This window comes from Perissodus microlepis, chromosome 16, assembly GCF_051167445.1.
Source record: "Perissodus microlepis isolate ML-2025 ecotype Zambia chromosome 16, ASM5116744v1, whole genome shotgun sequence".
Lineage (NCBI taxonomy): Eukaryota > Metazoa > Chordata > Actinopteri > Cichliformes > Cichlidae > Perissodus > Perissodus microlepis.
The window spans coordinates 27,013,991-27,037,577 of record NC_140476.1 but is presented as its reverse complement, the minus strand read 5'-3'; the positions used below and the strand labels follow the sequence as shown (position 1 = coordinate 27,037,577).

At 39.8% G+C, this 23,587-nt stretch overlaps 1 protein-coding gene across 8 annotated transcripts in view; it reads right to left on the bottom strand.

Annotated features, from left to right (window-relative positions):
* The window catches only part of lrch1 (leucine-rich repeats and calponin homology (CH) domain containing 1), a 94,794-nt gene that overhangs the window by 25,249 nt on the left and 45,958 nt on the right, over window positions 1–23,587 (bottom strand). For 2 of the 8 annotated variants that reach the window (XM_084908746.1, XM_084908741.1), the window contains exons 5-16: window positions 22,123–22,259; window positions 21,528–21,658; window positions 11,697–11,784; window positions 10,644–10,746; window positions 8,840–8,949; window positions 8,106–8,176; window positions 7,706–7,792; window positions 7,380–7,454; window positions 6,330–6,366; window positions 5,477–5,593; window positions 3,756–3,828; window positions 2,163–2,285 (exon numbers count right to left, since the gene is read on the bottom strand). In XM_084908746.1, the coding sequence (XP_084764872.1) occupies window positions 2,163–2,285; window positions 3,756–3,828; window positions 5,477–5,593; window positions 6,330–6,366; window positions 7,380–7,454; window positions 7,706–7,792; window positions 8,106–8,176; window positions 8,840–8,949; window positions 10,644–10,746; window positions 11,697–11,784; window positions 21,528–21,658; window positions 22,123–22,259 (1,152 nt within the window). The remainder of the gene's footprint in view (window positions 1–2,162; window positions 2,286–3,755; window positions 3,829–5,476; window positions 5,594–6,329; window positions 6,367–7,379; window positions 7,455–7,705; window positions 7,793–8,105; window positions 8,177–8,839; window positions 8,950–10,643; window positions 10,747–11,696; window positions 11,785–21,527; window positions 21,659–22,122; window positions 22,260–23,587) is intronic. The other 6 variants (XM_084908748.1, XM_084908745.1, XM_084908743.1 and 3 more) reach the window with 5 other exon arrangements.

Here is a 23,587-nt window from a genome sequence, read left to right as displayed (position 1 = left end):
CCACACACACACACGGGAACAGCTGGAGATGAAAGCAGAGTGCGGTGAAGCTCGTCTTTGATCACAGTCTGCTGTTTCGACACAAACGTATGCACGCGCGCGTGCATGCAGAGCAGCTAATCTGAAACACCCTAACATGTGGTCTGAGGCAAAGAAACACACAGTGGCAGTGGACGAGAGAAATGAAGAGAAAGCTGTGACAGAATTTCAAAGGAAAGGAAGCTGCTGTCCCCATTCGCACCAACGAGAGGAGCCAGTGAGTCGCAGCTTGATGAGATGGCAATAAAGTTTCTTAAAACCACAGGTGAACACAAACTCAGACCCTCTGTGTCAAAAGGTTGTCCAAAATGCTGTCGTCAAGATTAAAAAATAAATAAAATTTAAAAAAACTCAGCTTCACCTTAAATCTCAGTGTTTGCAGTTTAAATGTCTGCATGTTCAGATGCCTGCTGACAGCCCAACACCACATCATCAGACATTACTGCTTGTTCTTTAACTGAGGAGGAAAACTGAAGGAGGCCACAGCTCCTTTACTCCTTTTTTCTTTTACAATAGCCACTCAGGCTAACTCTAAAAGATTATAAAAATTATTTGTGACATATTTCTGCAGGTACAACAGGCAAATACTTTTTTTGAGGTACTGTGCTCAACAAATTTATCAGACCACACAAATATTTGAGAAAGAACAAATCAAAAACTTGTTTAAAACTAATAAATATATTGTCAGTTATTTGCCAAATAGCTGAGACTTTTTTCCCCAAAATTTGAGCCGGTACACTGGACTGAGAAGTGAGAACTACAGGAAGCAACATTAAGGGGGGTACACAGTCCCACAGTGAGAGTTGCTATGCCAACAGCTACAGAGAGTGGTGGAGGCAGCAGAGAACATCGCTGGCAAGAGCCTCCCTGTCACTAAGGACAACGTAAGACTCAGAGCATTATCAAGGATCACAGCTAGATTGAGAACAATCTGTTCCGAGATTTTCTTAATCAAAAATAAAAAACCATACCCGATCTCTCATTCAACACCATTGTCTTCATGCCTGGATGGCTTCCACAGCACAGCCGCTGTTTTTCAATATCTCTCTGCAACCTGCGATGCGCCTCCTCAATAGCTTCCAGTGTGCTAAAACGGTCACCCTCATATTATTGCACTAAAAGCTCAGTGGGGAAAACATTTTGGTTTGAAATAAAAATAAAAATGTAAAAAGCACAACTTAGAAAAGAAAAACAGTACAGAAAAATACAAAAATATCCTGGGATTCCCTTTAGTTTTAGTCTTTTTTGTCAGCACAACCAGGCTGTGAATGGTTAGCATGTCATGACTGGGACTAAAGGACCTTCACATGTGTATCAATAATGCTTATTCTGACAGATATAAAGCCTTGTTACAACTAAAAACTAAAACTGAACCTAACAAAACTAAACTAAAAGAAAACCTAAAATTGAAAAAGGTAATGAAAAATACAAAACTATAGCAACGCTGTTCAGATGGAGAGAAGCTGAGGTGTGCACTCATGGCTGTGAAAGTTTGAAGGCTGTGGTGAAGTCAGAGTTGACAGTTATATAGTCATAATGGGGTTTCCATGGAGTGATAGAACAAGAGCAACTGTGCTGGAAATGGTTCCTTTACGTGCACTGGAGGTGACTGCGAGAGGAGATCGCCCAAATTCAAATCAGGTTGGTTTTTCATTTTTAATGGCTCTGTTCCTGGAACTCTGAAATTAAACCTGGTATAGATCAGTAATTCCCAATGATATAACCTTAATTAATTAGTTAATTAATTAATTAGCAATCCTCTTTCCTTATCCTTTTCAGGACAGGGGGGCTATGACAGCTGTCTTAGCAATGACTCTGAAAACCAATTCTGATACGATCACTTTTTGTGAGTGCTGCTGGTGTTAAATAAAATGATATGATATGACATAGGATGGTAAACAAGTTGTGGACTAATGAACAGAAAAACAACAGACAAAAGACTAAATTCAAAATGTTTTTTTGTTTTTTAAAACACATTTAAAGACCACCTTTAAAGTTAAAGACCAGTAATGACAGGCTTTTCTGGCTTTGAAGAGAAAACGGTCCCTACCCAGGGTTTGTCAGCAGACAGCTCAGCCCAGATGTGTGTCATCTGGCCAATTAGCAGATAAAGCGGGACCTACCCCGGTTGTGATTGCCTCCGTCGTCATGGCTACGAGGTGTATCTCTATGGAGGGGCGAGGCCTGTGGGAGGAGGGAGGGGTCGAGACAGGAAGGCGGGGGCGAGCAGGGCAGCGAGGGTGGAGCTACAACCAGGCAGGTGGGAAGTGGGAAGTGTTCAGAGACGCAGGAGGTGGGGGGTGTGTGTAGTGCAAGGAAGGTAGTTGGAGGAGGTGGTGGTGGTAGGGTGAGCATCAAGGTGAACCAAGTACAGCAAGGCAAAGTTCATTCCACGAAAAACACACCCCGAAAAACAGCAAAAATCACCAGGAGAAAGTGTGAATTAGTTTTCAGGAATCAATGAAGCAGGTATTGATTCAAAAATGCAGGCAGGTCAGATTAAATGAGTGTTTATGTGATTTTTAACATCAAAGGTCATGCAGGAGAATTGAAAGTGCCACAAAAAAAGGCAAAAAACAAACAAACAAGTAAATCAGAAAAGGTAAAAAAAGGTGAAGCAAAGAAATAGAATGAGATGACAAGACACAAAACAAAACAGCACAAAACAAAATAAAGATTAGTGGCATTTCACATTACAAATCACTCTCACATGCTGTTAGCATCATGTTAGCTTCATTAGCGGTTAGCATCATTTCACACTGGTAACAGCAAACAAAAGCTGGATGGTTGCCAACTATAATAAAGCATGGGGCAGAAGCTTTCTATCATTCTGCAAATAAAGCTGATGAGCAGGGGCCACAAGCTGCCACAACATGACTGCTGCTGCTTCGCGTTAAGCTAATGACTAAGTTCAGGGTTTCCAGCGGTGTATCTGATATGCCCGTGTTGGTGTTGTTCAATATTGTTTGTCCAGGATCAACATTGCAACTGACCAGTCACATTGTTATGATGTCATAGCATTGCAATGTTCGGGAAAAAATGCCTTAGTTTGTATAAGACTCTGTATAAGATTCTGGAACAAATGGTAAGCATTTCAAGTTGTTAATTTATACAAAATAATAAATATATTACCAAATTAGGTTTGCTGTTAGTCAAATTTAGGTATACATGTTGGTTTGTGAGCAAGAGTTTTTCAAAGCATTAGCTGAACGCTCAAACAATGTCAATTTTAATGTTTATCCTGGACCAACATTATTATGATGACGTTTCCAGCAGTGTATTAAAGCTGACATCCTTTTAGGGCCTTAGAAGAAAAATAATTAAGTGCGTTTGCTTTTTCACCCACCTGTAGAAAGTTTTTTTTTTTTTAGGGTTTTTAAAGCCATATAAAGCCATGTAAAAGAAAGACAATTTCCTACACTCTTGTTTAACCAATATGGATTATATCAATTAGAATGTTGAGCTCTAGGCTAAGCTTAAATTAAAACTACATAAGCTACAAACTGTATGACTAGAGCAACAGAGCTCATGTCAAAATCAGGTGTTCATCATACACTCAGACTGTGCATTTTTTTTCAGCAACCAGCATAGTAAATGCCATTAAATCATCACAGTGTGGTAACTGAAAGTATACTCTGTCCAGAAAAAAAACCCAATTTGTTAACCTGTACATCTGGTACTCCAGTTAACCTGGTCCACTATCTCAGCTGACTCACCCGAACGAGGTTTCAGTCCAAAGGGTGGGTTGGAGAAGGATGGAGGTCCGCTCACTGGAGATCTGTCATTTCGCTACAACAACAGAAATGGAAACAAAAATTAAAGTCAGTCCTATTTTAGTCAATTTAATGAAAAAATGCTGGACACTCTTGATCCTGTGCTTCATGTGCAGTTTTCAATGACACAGACTTATGAATGACTCCACAGAGAGAGATAAAGTACACAGAAACACATTCACTCCTGTGATGAACCTGAGATACTAACAGGAGCTCAGTGACCTAAAATTGAACTCAGAACAACACTCCACTTAGTTCCTACCTCTTCTGCCTTCAACCATCACTCAACTCATATGGCGAGCAGAAACACAGATACAGCAGACTAGCTTAGTGTCAGCACCAACACTCCAGAGATGTGTAATTCAACAAAATTGAAGAGGTACATATTCTTTTCCAAAGACTGTTTAATTTTTATTTTTAAAAAAATCCTATGTGGATTTTACTTCGTCTTCCATATTTTCACCTGGTAATAACATCTGATCTGAATTTGCATTTCTTATGTGAACAACAGCAGTTTAAAATATATGCAGAACACACTGCAATATATATCTTTTTTGATACACTTCCATTTGTTCTAAATACAATGCTGCTTACAGCCCTGTACAAAGAGTGATGACCATCAAAGCAGAAACCCACTGCACTCATAGTGTCACAGGTTTGCTATTGTAAACATTAACTTAGCTAGCTAAACACAAGAAAAAATGTTAACATAATGGAGAAAACAAAGAACAATTAATTGTGACAAAACAGGATAACATTTTAGACAACATCCATAAGTTTTGCAAATGTAAACAGACCTTGCCCAAAACACCCCATGTAACATAAACTTAATGGTACATTCAATTCAGTGTCTTCCATACAGAAACCTACCATTCCTAATCTAATTTGAGGAAATATGGTATGTTTTTTGTTGTAAGTCCACAAACAGAAATATATTTAATTTTTCAATTGAATTCAATTTTTTATTTTTATTTTTGTAACCATTGTCAAATTACAACAACGGCTGCCTCAAGGCACTTTATGGTAAAGACCCTACAATAATAGAAAGAAAAAGGAAAAAAGCAATAGAAAGACAAATTCTGGTATTACTGTTTTAAGCATTGGATGTTTTAACCGATGCATTAACCCAGAAATAAATAAAGGTAGTACAGAAATATAAAAAAATAAAGTTTTGGTGTTAATCCAATAAATAGTAAACATCATAATATATAGTTCATGAAATTACAAAAATAACCCTGAAACAGTGTTAATTATAAAACAAACAAAACACAGAGACCTCGAGTCACACGGCCACTTCAGCAGATGAATGTTGCACACTAACATGGGAGAGAGAAAACACCAGCCACTTGTTTTTCTACTGTCCACTACAAAGGCTTTCAGTAAACCCACCTTCAGTTTAGCCAGTTAGTAATTTCCCAAGAAAGCCTGCGAGTAACTGGTGAAAGATTGAGACTCGCATGTAGCAACAGAGAAACACGTTCCCTCTCTGTTCACATGTGGATCAGGCTGCTGGATGAAATGCGACACGTGAAAAGCTCAGAGAGGTGTGATCGGCAGCTAACACAGCAAACAGACACACGACCGTTGGATCACTGCGAAGCACGACCGTAGACAGCTCACTCGGAGGACAGAGACTACATCCAGAGGTCTGGTGCTACGTTTACCTTGATCGACATATGCCACTCATACTCCCGGCACGCAAGCTGGGCTTCAAACCTGGCCTTTTCTAGAATCATCTGTCTCTTCTTCTGGAACTCACAGCCACCTTCATCCATGTGCTGCTACAGGACGCATCAAAGGTTTCAGCTGTAAGTATTTTCTGTTACTAGCATACCTACAGGTTTTACTTATCTAGGAACGCACAACACTTTTCCACCTGCTGAGCTCTACCAGTTGAGGATAGTCATTAATACATTTTTTAGATACGAGAGAGGTGTCTTTGCAAACTGGACCACCTAGTGGTAGTGGATAGGACTTGAAATACTATAAGAAAAGGCCAGAAAAAGGTTTCTTCATTTCTAGTCTCTCTCTCTATATATATATTACATATTATACTATAATTATGCCTTCAGTATATTAGACCCTACATGTTCTGCTTGGATGGCTCAGGGATCATGATGGAAAAATGAAGGAGAGTTTGAACATTATTTGGCTGCAAGTACCAATTCTTTCCTCTAAAATGTTTATACCAAAATAACATTTTCATCTGTTGAAACTTCTTCTGGTGCTTTTGTCAAAGAGAAGAGCCAGCAGGCATTTCCCGAAAGTTCTCATTGATAAAAATCACTGCCACCTGCTGACCCAGAAATCCAACAAAAAACCAAAAACAAAACAAAAAGCTCAAAATCCAAGTTTTAGCAGAACTCTTCAGACACAGTGAATGTTGCTATTTTATTATAAATTACTGGCCAACAAACTGGAGTTTGAACCAACCTGGAAGTCCTTCCAGAAACTAAGAAACATGTATGCCATGTATGTGTGTTAGAGGTAAAGAGCTCTAAAGAGCTCATACTGTACCTTTGGTGTTGTGGCGCCGTCATCACTGTCCTGCCCGCTAAGGAGAAAAAAAAAAGGAAAATAAGGGCAAGTGATCTACTTTACCATGACCCTACATAAAACAGTGTACAGAATCAGAACTACATTTATCTTCAGGAACGACCATATTGGCCCAAATACAAGAAAAGACATTTATTTTATGTTTTTCAGAATTTAGGTTTAGAAGCATCTTAGGAACAAGATGGCATTGAACTGTCTTCTACAAAGACGCATGATGAATTCTTTGTAATAGCCATTTTTTCAGCCCATTTACAGCAAAGGACTACAGATGAAAAGTAGCCTTTTTTGCTCATTCTGCCATATTAAGATTAATATGTTCACTAATATACACTGTTCCTTTTAAATGAATGAATTCAATTCAAACTCAAAATTGTGAGACAGTTGGTACTGTTTAATTAGCCCAGTTCAACTTGCAGGACTTTCTGATCATGTCTAGAATATTTACTTACAAAAATTGAGGCTATCGATTGAACGTTAACAAAATGATAGCTGTCACTGACTGTGGGCTGACAGAGAAGATGATACAGAGTAATCAAGTCTGACATACAAGACACACTGATGGATTTTTTGTTGTGTTCATACACCACTCTTCACTCAATCATTACTCATCATTAATCTGTTGCTCTCTTCCACAGCGTGTCTTGGTCCCATCTCCCTCCCCTCACCCAATGGCTCCCCTCCCTGAGCCTGGTTCTGCTGGAGGTTTGCTTCCTGTTTTATATCAAAGCCCTTTCTCATAGGGGGTCATCTGTTGTTTGGGGTTTTCTCTGTTTTCTCTGTATTGTCGTAGGATCTCCACCTTATAAAATAAAGCACCTAGAGGCAGCTGTTGTTGTGATTTGCTGCTATATAAATAAAACCGAACTGAATTAAATAGAGGTAGAATGCTTTCGGAACTAAAAAAAAAAGATTTTTAACACAAAAACATTTCTCCCCTTAGTCCATCAGGCCAAAACCTTTTCCACAGTCATAATACAAGTAGTCGTAAAACGCAGATTCATGGAATCTTACTTGAGTGACTCGTCCACTGTGACCATCTCCACTGGATAGAGCTGGACTCCAGACAAATCTTCCTCTGTGTTCACCCTGATGCACAAAACACAATAGTAATGCCACAGAGTGCTGGCTTACAAATGAAAAAAACAAACAAAAAACAAAAACATGACTTCAGTCAAGTTTAATTCTCTCATAGTTTAAGTAAGTTCAGCAGTGGTAACATAGTGCTGCAGATATGAATTATTACTCAGCAAAGGGAAACACAGACTATGGATACTCTTATAGACTCACTGTGGTTGTCACTTAGCTCTAACTAATACTCAGCTGTTGGTGTTTTTCACCTGCTGGGGTCCTGCAGCAGTTCCACAGCCTCTTTTAGCTGGTTGATCATGTCGATGTGGAGCTCTGTGCCCCCTGTGACTTTTGACCTGCAGCCACAAAGATAGAAATGAGAGTCATGTATATGTACAGTGTATTTACACGGGTGATGATGGTGCCATATCATAAAATCACAGCTGGTAAAATCCCTCAGAGGATACTTGTAGATTCTAAATTGTCATCAATCAACAGAAAGAAACACAAAAAAAATCACTACTGATTTTGAATGATGTTGCAAAAAGATACTGAATAACATGTGCTAATAAAAGTAGAAGAAAAATATCTAATTATGACATACAATACAATAATCTAAACATGAATCATAAAGTGGAAATCGAAACGACACTATCCTCATGAACTTACGTTTGTTGTGTTGACCAGTGAGAGTCTTCTTCTATCCTGAGGGGCTCGTCGAAGTCTGCTGCCGTCCTGCCCTGCAAAGACAAGCGTACGCAAATCAGCAACAGCTGCAGAAATCACATGATCCACAGTCCGGCTCAGAGACGTTACCACTTTCTCCTCTGTACAATTAGAAAACAGAGTCCTTTTTCTTCATCCATTCCTTCCATTCTTTATGCTTTTCTTGTTTCTTACTCTTTTCTAACAGCAAGTCTTTATTCTGCAATTTGACTGTAGAATACTTTGGTATACAGAGGAGTTCACGGCCAATTCAATGACTAGAAGCAATGTGCAACTGGAGAATAACATCGGCAGAGGTAAAAACTGAGTTTTGATGATGTGAAACCAGTTTGTACTTTTAACTTGGAATAAGCTAAAAAAGGTGGATTAACTCCAATACTAAGTAGAGCTGGCTCTCTTCATGACAATTCAAGCAAAACTTTTAAGTCTAAAAGGAATTTTAATTGAGATTAACATAAAGTGACAGTTTATGCTGCAGGCTCCATTTAAACAAACCGCATGAGCCTAAAACGACAGGCAGCGTAACTAATGCTGGAATAAAGTAACCCAGTGAACATAATCATTTTACATAACCTCAATCAGAGGGAGGCATTATGCATGAAGTGAACCATTTACTGCATCAATTTTTAACTGAAGCACTCAGAGGTGTGCAGACGCAACACAACACGAGCTCTTGCCTTGATGTAGTTGATGAAGCGAGTGCTGAGAGAAGAGTCTCTGTTCTGGTCTCTCAGGGCTTCCGTAGGGCTCTCCTCAATCAGCTGCACCGAGTCAGAGTTTGGGTCTGCTGAAATGAAGGAAACATGAACTCTCAGTTTTAAGATGAAGTGTAGGGTGTAGAATTCTGCACCACAGGTTTGATAGAATATGAAAAATATGGGCACAAAAGCACAACTCCCATGAAAGTGAACCCACGAAGGATTATAATTACCTGTATAACCAAAGTTATAAAGGGACTTATAAACGTCACAGCTCCATCAATTTTAGTCAGTCATGCATAACGCAGCACAGTTTTTGTCTATGTGTTTACACTCATTCAAACGGATTCACTTTTAAAAATATCAAAGTTATTATCAATGTGCAAGAAATAAAACACACATACAAATACAGTCTGATCACAGCTCACCAGTCACAACTCGCTAGACACTAAAAATGGAGGAAATAAGCAGAACTGAAGAATCCTGAAAAAAATTATGGCAAAAATTTGGCACCAAGCTTCAAAGCCCCAAACAGCCAATCAACAGCTGAAACATATTTATGAGTGTCAGCAGGCACATCTCCATCACATTAATTGGCACAGAACGTGTTCAGTCCTATGGTGGGATGAGCAGATGATCTTTGGATTGAGATGCAGTGAAACTGTGTGCATGCACTACAGAAGTATAAATTGAGGAAAAAGAAAGCTACTTTAACCTTGTTTGGGGACAAAGCCGCCAAACCTTTGAACCACTACTTCGAGTTATGGCTGCCTCTCCTTGCACTTAGACAAGGATTTCAAAAGAACTGTCCGAATATCTGCCCGGAGCCGTTGCCAAGACAGATGTCGAGTGGCAGAATGTGCAGGGTAAGAATGTGCAGGAGAAGTGATTGGAGGAAAGCAGGTCAGGTGCGTGAGTCAGCCCTTAAGTCAGCTCTTAAAACCTTTGAGAATTTTTTCCCTAAATTTTTGTGTTTGTTTAAATTTCATTCATTTTCTAAACTTTTCACAAGAAAATTGGTGATAAATAATAAAAACCACAGCAGGAGCTTGCTGATATTTTAAAAACAACACATTTGTCAAATATATAATATGTAAAACATCTTTGTGACGCCAGGATTAATGATTTGTTTGGAAATATAAATAACCTAGACGGCCCTCTTTTCACTCATCTCAGTTCAGTAAATGTGACCCTCCATCAGCTCTAACCTAATTAAGGCTGATTGAAGTCTATTTAAACTGTGTCTGGGGAGCTGCTGCTGTTCTTTAATAGAGTTCAACAGCCCAGATACTTTTACACACACAGCTGACAGGTTAGAAAAGCAACACTACTAAACCCTCAGTTTGTACACTGCTGAACCACATCGCATGGCAGGGCTCGTACAGGATCTTCTGACTTGCAGATGGTGCTGAGCACTGCTTCATGCTGCATGAACAAATCCAGCAGCAGATAAATAATAATAATTGTGCAAGTCTGTTGATTACTTCACTCGTTCCTCTTTTCCATAATCATTGACTGAATCACTCAATGTAGAAATGAAATGATCGACTGATCACAGCACAAGTGTGCATTCTCTAATTGGTTATGCCTTTTCTCAACGGAGTCAAGTCCAGATGATGTTTATGCTCCCAAAGCATGAGTAATAAGAGTGCACATGCACACACTATTCATTCACATGAATCCGGGCTGTCCAGAGTTTAACTAGGTGACAATAGATAGCATAATACAGTTTGTCTACCATCGCCACATGCTGGCCACTCTGTGTGTGTGTGTGTGTGTGTACCTGTCAGAGAGCTGATGTGTTCACTCGAGTCGTCTTTGCCGATTCCCTCCTCTGTGATGTGACTCATTGGCACATTAAGGCTCAGACTGTCTTCATCTGACGGCTGAAACAAGCAATGAAACGGCTTCAGAGCTGAAACAAAACTGTGAGAACCTCAACACAAGAACACAACAACTGATGAGTGTTAAAAGTGTAAAAGTTCTCAGTTGTAGTTTATTACTTTTCTCATAGTTTTGGGTCAGGAAAAGCATATCAGTTGCAAATTAGAGTTTATAATTTCAGTTTCACAGACCTGGAGCTAGCTGCTGTCTTGAACAGCTTTCTATCTCAACAATGACCAAAAATGTGAATTAGTAACAAAGAAAAAATGTGTTCATTCTAAAATGAAAAGGAGAGCTCTGACTCCCACTGATGCGACGTGACGTCAGTTTACAGAATCCTACAAAATTCCTCTGCACTGCACGGATAAAGACTACGAGAGACAGAAAAACTTTTAGCTTATCAGTTCAAATGAAAAAAGTTGCCCCTAATTACAAGATGAGGCCAAAGTGCCTCCGCTCTAACAGTATTTCATTTCAAGACCAAATCCAGAAGATACTCAATTCTTAATAATAAATTTTCACGTCAGAGAATCTCAAATTCAAAGTCAAATATTCAAATTTTCAGTTATTTGTCATTTATTTCAACTTAAATGTAACAATTCATTTTTTGCCATTTTTCACAATCATTTGCTCACAAGTCCACAAAAGAAATAACAATTTGCAGAAAACGTGAGTGACGTCTAAACGGGTCCGTCTTTTAATGTCACCGCACTCACTCAGATACACCGACTTACAGAGGAAAAAAAGATGAGCTGGTGTGATTAGAAAATGAGGATTAAAGGAGTAAAGATGAGTGTATTAAGTGTCTAACGCATATTTGTGCATGGATACATACACACACACACATAACTATACACCTATATTTGAACATGTTACAGTCATATTGGTACAAATGTACAAAATCCCCCCCACACACAGACACACAGATGCAGAGACACACACACACACACACCTCAGTAGCAGACAGTCTCTTGTCTCCGTTGTCGCTGCCGACTCCTGAGTCACTGTCCTGCTTCTTCTGCTGCTCCATGTCTTCCACACTGCAGACACAAGACACAGGTCACACACCTGACACACACACAGGAGGCAGGTGTGTGTGTGTGTGTATGCACAGGCGAGACAAAGAGCAAGAGAGCCACAATGACACAGAGAGGGAGATAGAGAGAGAATGCTCCCCCTCCCCTCTCTGCTTCTCATGCTGCGTTCACACTGCTGTGTAAATTCTGATTGGCTGTTTCGATTTAACCTTTAACTGCTGTCATGAAAGTTTCAGGGCATCTACAGGTGTAAGCCGGTTAAACAAAAACTTTTTTTAACGTCACTGCAATCGACATTTAAAAATGAAACCTACAACCGAAATACACAGACCACAGCAAACAAAGTAAAGCCTTCATTATCCTCACTTCCATCACTGTACTGCATGTCTGCATGTACCCTCTCCCAGGCCTGAAGTATTCTTCAGGAATTTATTTAGTATTTTTATGCATCTTCTCAGCATTCTTTAACTTTACACATGTAAAGACAGCCAAATGTGTAATGAGGAGAAATTCTTGAGGTGACAGGACTAAAGAGAGACCCATCTGAACCACCAGTAGTATGGCTCAGCCTGCTATGTAGACACCCCTATGGCATCAGTTTGAAAATCCTACATTACCTTCTTCTCGAGTTATCGCATTCACGAGATTTTCAGAAAACTTGAACTTTGACCTTTCACTTTAGGTTCATGCCACAGAGATTCAGAGTAGTCTGAGATGATTTGTAAACGTGCCTGTGTTATTGATTTCAAGCTCATTCTGGAGTTATCGGGTTCACAAGATTTCAATAAAACTTGAACTTTGCAGTTCAAACGTGTTCAAGATTTTTTTTGTAGACACACCTATGGTATCAATCTGAAGCTCCTACACTCCTACACATTCTCAAGTTATCTCATTCACAAATTTAGGTTAGGTTTTCACTCTGCCCGCCCAGCCTGCCCGGTGGAGTGACAAGAATACTCCATCAGCCTTTTACAGCTGAGGGGTAAAAACTTATGTACAAAGTTTCTGAAACTTAGGATGCAAAATTTAATTTAGGACCTTAAACAATCCAATGTCACATGTTTTTTCACTGCCAAGCTTTCTATTAAGCCCCATGGATGGCATGAAGTTCCTATACTTAATCCTTCATTGATTTAAAGTCATAGCTTCCTTAATGTTTTACATTACTTAGACAGTTAAGTGATTTTTTTCTGGCCTATGAATAGAACGACTTGATGCGATCAGACAAAGGAAGCCTAAAATACTATTAAACAATAAAGAAGCTCATTGAGTGGTTAATATGATAGTTAAAATAATAATAATAATAATAATAATAATAATAATAATAATAAGGTGTAAGCCTTCAAATAGAGTTTAAATCAACTTTTTCTGTAAGACTTTTCTTAAACAAACTGACCTGTCATACTCTGTATAATATTTAAATCTAAAGCATTATCAAACAAATTCTATTATGTTTATTATTTATTCATAATAGAACAAATATTCTATTTGTTCTATTATGATAAAACATCCCTATTTGATCAAGGGAAGATCTGAAAAAAGGTTTTAAAAATCAGTGTTTTAGAAAACACACAGGAGTCAAATACAAGGGCATCTGGGGAACTTTAATTGGCCGTGTGAACACTGGCCTGTGGCAGTCTCCAAGCAACTGAACAATAATGAGGCGCTGGAATTGCTCACACACACACACACACACACACACACACACACACACACACACAGCATTTTCTAATAACCCTTCTGTGAGCAACAGTGCCGCTCCTCTCATCTCATCTCCTTGATCATGATTCTACAAGTGCAGTTGCTTCATAATAGCCCACACGGGTCACTTTAAGTCTGAGACAAATGAGGGTTCATCCATCTCTCTGTGACCTCTGACCCCCTGCCATCCTCATCATGTCACTAAAAGACTAAAACTCGTGTAATAGCCAAAAAAATATGCCGCCATAAGCAAATGCTGTGAGCAGATCTGGAACTTGGACTGTGTTGTTTTACTTTGGCGGGGCACTCTTTCTTCATTTGGTAAACCATAAACGGAGCCATGCTGGGTTTCATTTTTATCTAGCTCTGTTTAAGGTCATCGTATTAATGGGGTTTTAAAAATAGCATCACTCTGTTCTCAGCTTCCTCTGGAGTGAGACGGCAAACGACTGCACCTCACAGAAGCGTACTAATTTATTATCCACAGCCTTTTTTTGAGTAAAAGTGGCATTGCATGTTTATGAAAAACAAAGCTGAGAAACAACAAATTCAGAGTGATGGCTTGTAATAATGTTTCAGTGAAAGACGAAAAAAAGAATCGGAAGCATTTGAGGATGACAGAAGACGACTAAGAAGAAATCATAGAGCAGGAATAGAAGATTTCTGTTAAAATAAATATGAAGTTGAACTTTAGCATATCTGTCTTTCAGAATCATAGCTTGTCAAAGTCAGGGATTGGTCGAATTTCAGTAACCCTGCATGGAAAACACAGCCAATCAAAAACGGCTCGTCTACCAATTCAAAGATTGGTGGTTCAACTCAGCACTCCTCCAGTCTGCATGCCAAAGTATCCTCGGGCAGGATACTGAACCCTGAGTTGCCCCTGATGCATCTATCAGTGTGAGATAAAAGTGCTTGTATGAATGTGTGTGAGAATGGGTGAGGCTGTAGCATAAAGCACTTTTGAGTGCTCAGTTAGAATGGAAACCACTATAAGTACCAGTTCATTTCCCATAAAATCAGTGACGTCACCAACTGTGTATTGAATCTAAATGCGATCGATTATCGATGGAATGCCAATCAGCAGGCGGTGCTGTTTGCTGGTATTAAATGACAATATATGGAGCCAAAAACTGACATATTAATGTATAAACCAATAAGCAACTTACTGGGTTTGGGGGGGGGGGTTAACATATTTCCGCACTATAAGGCGCACTTAAAAACCTTTAATTTTCTCAGAAATTGACAGTGCGCCTTATGTATGAATTCTGGTTGTGATTTTATGTAGTACACAGCGCTCAAAAATCTGCCAAAAAATGTTTTAGTATTACTTTGGTAAGCTATGAAGGCGCACCGCTTGATGCATTGTTGGAGCGTTAAGGCTACCGTAGTCAGGAGCCTCACGGAGTAATCTGGGTCCTAAACTCCGTCTTCTTCAGGTCCCAAAGTTAAATGAACACTGCAGCATCACTGAGAGTTAAAAACTAAATTCTAAATTCTTTCATCTTTAATAAAATGATCAGTGTTGCTGCTTTACCAGGTGTAACAATTAAGTTAAAACATCCAGGCATCCATGAAAATAGAATTTATTAAATTTAACGGAGTTAAAAGTTAGCAGGAAGTTAGCTCGCTAGTTTCCACCTAAACATGATATAGCATGTTCTGACTGAGAGATTTCTGAAAAAATTAAAACCTACAGCTCTGCTATCACTTCCAACATAAATGAAGACAGAAAACTAAACAGCAGTGACGTTTGTAGGGTTACTGAAGTTGGGCTAGCTGGTATATAATGATGTGCTACGTGATCGCTAGCGACACAGCTATGTTAGTATAACATAAACACAGTGAAGCTGGAGGATGAACACTAACATTTTTCCACTCGATAAAAGTTAACGTGAAGGTTCCTGATGGTTAGGGACAAAAGCAATCACATGGCAGGATGCCACAAACGGACCAAACTTCAGTCAGGAGAACAACTGAGAAAATCCATCCACAATACCAGATTAGTCATTAATATACTGCAACATCATGGGAAAAGAGCAGCTGCGAGAGAATTAAACATTAATGAATCAATGCAAGAAGAATGAGAGGAGTAAAGTTCGACTTATCTGACTGTTGCGCCTTATATACGGTCCGAAATATACGGTAGTTATTTCTGGAGTGGCCACTTTAGGTGGTTCCAAAACCAAATTAATTCCCATAGACAGACAAGTCAGAATCCTCAACTTGATGGCATTAAAGAGTTTACAGCTTTTCCCAACGTCTTTACAGCAGAAATAAAATGGGGAAAAATCTGCCAAACAGCAAAGCATGACAGCTGCAACAAATGATGAGCTTAAAACCAATCTGAAAATTACTAACCGTCAGAGAAAGAGAAAGTAGACCTGTTGCAGTGCTGTAGTTTGTCAGTCTGGTTTCTGTTCTGGCGTTTTATATGTATGGACTCTATATCCACACAATATCAGCGCTCCCTCTAGGTCACCCCTTCATACCCTGGACGTTGCTGATGCTTTTATCTTGTGTGTCATGTGGAGTTTATTTAATCAAAGAAATCAAGAAGACAAGTGACAAAAGCATGAACAAGAATGAAAGCTAAAGGAAAACCTGATTTACATGTAAGTGTAGAGTCTATGTGAACTACAGGAGAACAGAAACTGTTTTTCCTGCCCACTTGTTGGGAGAGTTTCATGTGGGCGGACATCAACTCAGCTGAAGCTGAGTGTTGAAGGACCTGAAGAGGCAGAATTTTTATTTCCTATGTATTTCTGTTTTTACTGTACTTCCCTCCAACCCTCACCAGTTGCCCACCAGCTTTTTAAATATTTTATTCTTTATTCCTTCACTTTTTGACATTACATCGCTTGGGTTAGACAAACTAGAAGTCCTTAATCCTAAAGCCTTTGGTAATCCCCCAACTTTGGATTGGAGGATGGATGAAATGACATAAATTCATTCTATACTGTACTCTGTAGATGTGAGTACTGTTCCAGTTTCATAATACAGTTTTACCTCAGACACACAGCTAGATTCGGGTCAATCGGCTGTCTGACATGATTTCTCTGCCTCCTCAGATGTTGTTCCCTACTCTGCCAACAAGAGTTCAAACTGTGCCACCAACATCCTAAAATATGTATGAAAGCGGTCATGACAAAACTTCAAGTGCTGGATCAAACCATGAAATTCTCCTTGCTGCTGCAGCCCTGTGAGAACCGGATGAACCCAGAATCTCTGTTTCTTCCTTTTCTTGTTTAGAAACATCAGGACCAGCTCATCATCGCTTGATGTCAACGTCATTTTTTCCACATTGCATTTTTTCAAAAGATGAATTTTCTCACAAAGAAACAACGCTTTCACTGTGTACTGGGTGGGCCATTTATATGGATACACCGTAATAAAATGGGAATGGTTGGTGATATTAAAGTCCTGTTTGTGGCACATTAGTATATGTGAGGGGGTGAACTCCTCAAGATGGGTGGTGACCATGGTGGCCATTTAGAAGTCGGCCATCTTGGATACAACTTTTGTTTTTTCAATAGGAAGAGGGCCATGTGACACATCAAACTTATTGGTAATGTCACAAGAAAAACAATGGTGTGCTTGGTTTCAACGTAACTTTATTCTTTTATGAGTTATTTACAAGTTTCTCTTTGTTCACAGCCATTGACATGTCGAAGAGGTTAGCCCGTGAGCAGCGGATCGAAATTGTGTTGATATCTGGTGAACGCAGTAACCGGGTCATTGCAGCAGATTTCAATGCAAGACACGCTACGAGACCACCCATCTCCCATGCTACAGTTAGCAAACTGCTTGCTAAGTTTCGTGAAACTGGTTCAGTGTTGGATTTGCCAAAATGTGGACGCAAGAAAACTGTCACTAATGAAGAAACATCAGTGGCTGTCCTAGCTTCATTCAGCAAGAGCCCACAGCGTAGCACTCGCTGCATGTCACTGGAGAGTGGCATTAGTCGAACATCCCTTCGGCGGATATTAGCTACTCACAAATGGCACCCTTACAAACTCCAGCTACTGCAGCATCTCAACGAGGATGACCCAGATGGGCGCACAGAATTTGCAGAATGGGCAAAACAAAAATTGGAACAGGAAACCCAGTTCACGCGGAAGATTTTGTTCAGTGATGAGGCAAACTTTTATGTGAATGGTGACGTTAACAAACAAAACTACCGCTATTGGTCTGACACTAACCCACATTGGATGGATCCCTCCAAGACTGTTGGAACAACAAAAGTGATGGTTTGGTGTGGTATATGGGGTACAACGACAGTGGGTCCATTCTTCATCAATGGAAACCTCAAGGCCACTGGATATTTGAAATTGCTACATGATGATGTGTTTCCCTCTTTATGCACTGAAGCTGGCACGCTCCCTGAGTTTTTCCAGCAAGATGGTGCACCACCACATTATGGGTGCCAGGTCCGAGCATTCCTAGATGAACAGTTTCCTGGAAAGTGGATTGGTCGTCGTGGGCCAGTTGAATGGCCCCCAAGGTCTCCCGATCTGACCCCCTTAAGACTGTTATCTTTGGGGTCATCTGAAGGCAATTGTCTATGGTGTGAAGATTCGAGATGTGCAGCACCTGGAACTACGGATACTGGATGCCTGTGCTGGCATTTCTCCTGCGGTGTTGCTATCAGTGGGAGAAGAGGGTTGCATTGACAATCCAACACAATGGGCAGCACATTGAACACATTTTATAACTGGTCAGAAACTTGTAAATAACTCATGAAAGAATAAAGTTACGTTGAAACCAAGCACACCATTGTTTTTCTTGTGACATTACCAATAAGTTTGATGTGTCACATGGCCCTCTTCCTATTGAAAAAACAAAAGTTGTATCCAAGATGGCCGACTTCTAAATGGCCACCATGGTCACCACCCATCTTGAGGAGTTTGCCCCCTCACATATACTAATGTGCCACAAACAGGACTTTAATATCACCAACCATTCCCATGTTATTACGGTGTATCCATATAAATGGCCCACCTGTATATAAGTTCGAAACTGTGTGTAAAGGCCTTAACGCTAATTTGCGTAACCAGGCAAAACTGTCCTCTGCCAGAGGCCTGGGAGCTTGAGGGTCCAGTATCTTTGGTGTTCCTAGGACTGCACTCTTCTGGACAGAGATCTCAGATGTTGTTCCCGGGACCTGCTGGAGCCACTCGCCTAGCTTGGGAGTCACCGCACCTAGTGCTATGATTACCACTGGGACCACCGTTACCTTCATCCTCCACATCTTCTACAGCTATCACTACAGCTGTCTTCCTCTGCTTGTCCACCACTACTATGTCCAGTTGGTTAGCCATCACCATTTTGCCCTTCTGTATCTGCAAGTCCCACAGGATCTTAGCTTGGTCATTTTTCGACCACCCTAGGGAGCGTCTCCCATTTTGACCTTGAGATCTCCAGGCCATACTTGGCACAGATGTTTCTGTATACTATGCTGGCCACTTGGTTATGGCGTTCTATGTATGTTCTGCCTGATAGCATGCTGCAACCTGCTGTTATGTGCTGGATTGTCTCAGGGGCATCTTTACACAGCCTGCACCTGAGGTCTTACCTGGTGTAATATGGACCTTGTGCTCAGAGCTTGTTCCTGTGCTGCCATGAGTATTAGTGGCACTGTGCAAAAGATGTGGCTGTATATAGGTGGCCAGCACTGCAGGGGTTGTTTGTTTGTTAGTTTGTATTCCTACCATTGTTTCATCTGTCAATTTTTCTTTTTACATTGCTTGATTTTTGTATTGTTATTCACTCTGTTTAGCTCACTTCTTTTTCTTTTCTTTGTATCACTTCCAGTCCATCAACCCATTTCTCTGACTGCTTCAACAAGTCTTTCTTTTGTCCCTCAGATATGTGCAGTCTTTTTTTTGTATGTCCTTACTAGGTGTCATCATTCAAGGATTGTAGTCTTTCATTCCTTTGTCTACTTAAATGTTTTCTTCCTGTATTCACTCCCCATTCCTTTATTCATCAGTCACAGAGAACATCTCACACACCGGTGATGAGAGTTTGGACAAACTTTTCAGTATGATGGCAGTCTGTCACTGCTACCCAGCCGGGAGCCGGAGAAAGGATCAGTTTCAGCTGACTAATGGAGGATTTGGCTACAGGCTGAGAAACTGAGCAAGCTCAGATCACAGACAGTTTCTGTCTACGTGTAATGTTGTTAAAACCATACAAAATAATGGCCCTGGGGTGATGTAATGTGCTTCTGGCAACTATCTTGGCAGTCCAAAGCTTAAAACAACTTACAGCATTCATAAATAACCTGAAAGTCACAAAAATTTGAAACAAATGTCTTAAATGTTTTCTCTGTCTGCTAGTTTTTTCATATGTCCTAAACTTTTCTAGAAACAAATGATGGAGTGGGATGTGGATGTATCCTGCACACTAATACTCAATAAAACTGAGTATTTCCAGGACTGGGAATACAGTTCAGTTGTGAACCAAAAAACAGAAAAAGCTTCAAAAGTTCATGATTTTACGACTGAGCCAAATTATAGCTTTTTCTTGCTGCTGTTACTCTCAAACTTCCCCTGAGGGACAATTAAAAGATTATTCTATTCCATTATGCCATGTCAGTAGTTATACTTTCTCTTTGTCAGGTTAACAAAACTGAAAGAAACCTTTGTTCAGGTTAAAGGTACAGTCAGTCATTTCTTTGAGGCCACTTAATAAAAAAAATGTTGTAATCATAAATATAAATTAATTAGTGTGTAATTATTTCTTAGGACAAAATGATGCATTCTCATAAACTTAGTACATCAAAGGAGAAGAAAACTCGTAGACAAATTTTATTTTGTGTCAGCACCTTCAGACTCAAGATATAAAAGATTATACCTGTGTTTTACCAACGGAGCAAAACCACGAAGGAAAGAGACATAGATCCAGATCAAAGTCCATCCTCTCCTTCCTAACCTTAAAGCTAAGAACAAGCTGGCTACACAACAATCGCTTTAAGCTAACGTCACACCTACTAATGCCAGAGTCAAGTGTCCTAGAAATAACACTTTCCCTCTGATAAACAGTTTTTATATTCTCACATCGTACAAGAGTTTATTCGCTAAGCCTCGGAGTCCAACAATGTTAGCCTCACTTCAATGAAATTTTCACCAACACCATGCAACGCATACTGACAGAAAAGTTCAGGATATCCTCAAAAACTCACACCAATATCACTGTGATCACAGAGAAGTGAGCTTTACTGACTCATCAGACCCCTTTCACAAAGTTTTACAGTCTCCTGCATAGTAAATAGAAGCGGATACTTCTCACGCAGCATTGAAAGCTGAGGTAAACTGCAGACTGAGCCTAACCAGATTTTTTTGAGGTGACTCAAGGAAAAAAAAAGCTAAACCCTGCAAATATTTAGTGAACACATATCACTATTTATTTATTTTTTAATGTATTTTTTTTTTTTTTGATTTATTGTTACATGTTGCTATTATTCAAATATTAGAAAATATAAAAATGTCTTTTTTACACAATTAGTAGCAGACACATGCTGGCCAGCCGTGGCCACTATGGCTCTTTTGCTGACTAAAACACGTTTGTACTGCAGCAGCCACTGTAGCTCAGATTATGCACTTTGGGAGGGGGAAGAAAACAATTAAGTTGCTGAATTCTTGCAGGTTACATCCCATGCTAATTTTGAAACCCATCATTTAGCTTTGAAACTAAAACCATCACCAGCTGCAGTATCATCATGCTACTTAGACAAGAAGCCAAACAGATGCACTGTGTCTGGTTTTAGGTACTGGAACAATGAGGCAACACTGCCATCACAAGTCAACATAGACTCAACATCTTGCTCTGTTATTTTCACCCAGAATACCATTAATGAAAAAACAACAAAAATTGCATTGCTACATAACCGCTAGCAATCCTATTCACTTTAATGATAAAGAATTGACATTTCGACACCAGAACGTTGTCAAAGACGTACAGTCTAACTGCACTACAACAGCAGACGCTGATAATGAAGAGAAGATAATCCCCCCCAGCTGTGTGATACCACGGTAACTGACCTGCCAGTGGTGGGCCTTGATAAGTTGATTCGCCCCATGACAGGCAGGTAGAGAGAGTCAGGCATCTTCTCGCTGCGACACGCCTCAATGCTCAGATACTTGAATATGTGAACTTTGCCCTTTATACAGATCTGAATAATGGGAGGAAAAAGGACTCAAATCAGCATCAAGTAAAAGTCCAGCTTTGCTTTGTTTTCTACATCATTTCAGCCTTTATTCACAAAGACTGCTGAGTCACTTGTGTCTTTTTTTAGCTCTTGCAGCTGCTCGTGCTTAACATTTCCAAAAGCAGGTACATAGCTTTATGCTACCTATTGCAATACTGCTGCTATGCTGCTATGATCATGGTGATTGCCGTAATGGCCAGATAATAGCCCTGTGCAGGAACATTAAGCTGAAATTATACATTTAAAAATATAAATAATTTATTATGAATGTCTCTTTCTTATATTAGGATGGTATCTAAAAAAAATAAAGTAGGTTTAATTTTCAGAGATGTACACCAAGAATTTATGTTGAATCATGACTCAGACACAAAGAATAGTGGAAGATATAAAGTACATTAAGACAAAAGTGTGTGTGTTTGTCTATGTACCTGTGCGGGTGGACTCTGCAGTGGATTGTTTTCTAACTGGAGAGTCTGGAGCTGTTTCATCTTCCTGTAACACACTGGGATGGTGGACACTTTGTTACAGGAGAAATCGAACTTCACCAGAGGAAGATCAGCCAAGTCTGTAGGAAGACACAAATGCACAAACATCAGGCAAACAGCTCTGGTTATCTGCTCCTTCATGTTTGTTTTCCTTTTACTTTCTGCCCAACAATAACTCGAATGGAGACGCCCAGGAGGTTTAAAGTCTGACCCTTTTGGTTGATTTTTGCAGTGGACAACACTCAAAATTTGAGACAAACTGCACCTCTGAAATGCCAGCAAACTAATGGATTTAATCTTCCCGGGACTTTACCCCTGCTGTGAAAATGCTAATCACAATGTGCTGGATGAACTTTCACTCCCCTGAAAGTTCCAGAACATTAGTTTTTTCGGGGGGGAAATTAATGTTCCTGGAACAGCGAGTGGAAAATCACTTTTGGAGAACTTAGGCGTGTCTCAGTGTCTTCTGTTTTCATGTAATCCAGACTGACTCCATGGTGGTGAGATCTGTGGAGGTCGGATGATCTCTGCCAGAACACTTTGTTCTTTTCTTGCGTCTGACGATAGCTCTTTGTGAATTTTCTTGCTGCAGAATTATTTTTGGACTGCTTAGACCTCTCTCTGATGGCACTGATGAGAAAAATTGCATCAACCTGCAACCTTAACCAGGCTGAAATGAGTGAATTCTTGTTATTTTGAACCAGGAATTCTTAAAATAGATGCTAAAGAACAACATATTTGGGCAGGAATATTGGAAAAAGTGGCATTTATTAAATATGAAATGGTCAGAGCAAGATGCCCGCTCTCCTGCATCAGCTGCATAGACCATACCACCTGCCCAGTCAGGTGTGGGACATGGGAAAAACATGCATTATCTAGTTTCTGCTGACATGCACACGCTTCAGTGATTTGCATAGAATTACAGATATTCAGGTGTTTTCCATAACACTACACTAAGAGGCTTCAGCACACACACAACCTGATTTTAAAATAGACCGATACCAGCAGTTTGTTTAGTGACAGTGAAACCGCCCCCCCTGCTGCTGATTTAGTTGATCTCAAGTAGACTACACACACTTACACTTTCACACGGGTAAAACCACCAACATGTTTCCCACCAGATAACACAATGCAGCTCTTGTTGTTATTTTCAGACTAGGTTTGTAATTGTTAGCAGCCCAGAGTCAAACTGTTTCTCTTCATGTGAACTTTATTCCTCATTAAATCCAAAATAACCTGGAAAACCTGGAACACCTCTCTTACACAGCGTTTTACTGGAGTGACTAAGCTGTAATTTAACAAAAGTGCCTGTTTTATATTTAAAGAGTTATGTAGAGTCAATATACAAGCGTGCACACCTTCACAGAGTACCCAATATGTTAACAAGTTAGATGAAGAGGTTGACCAC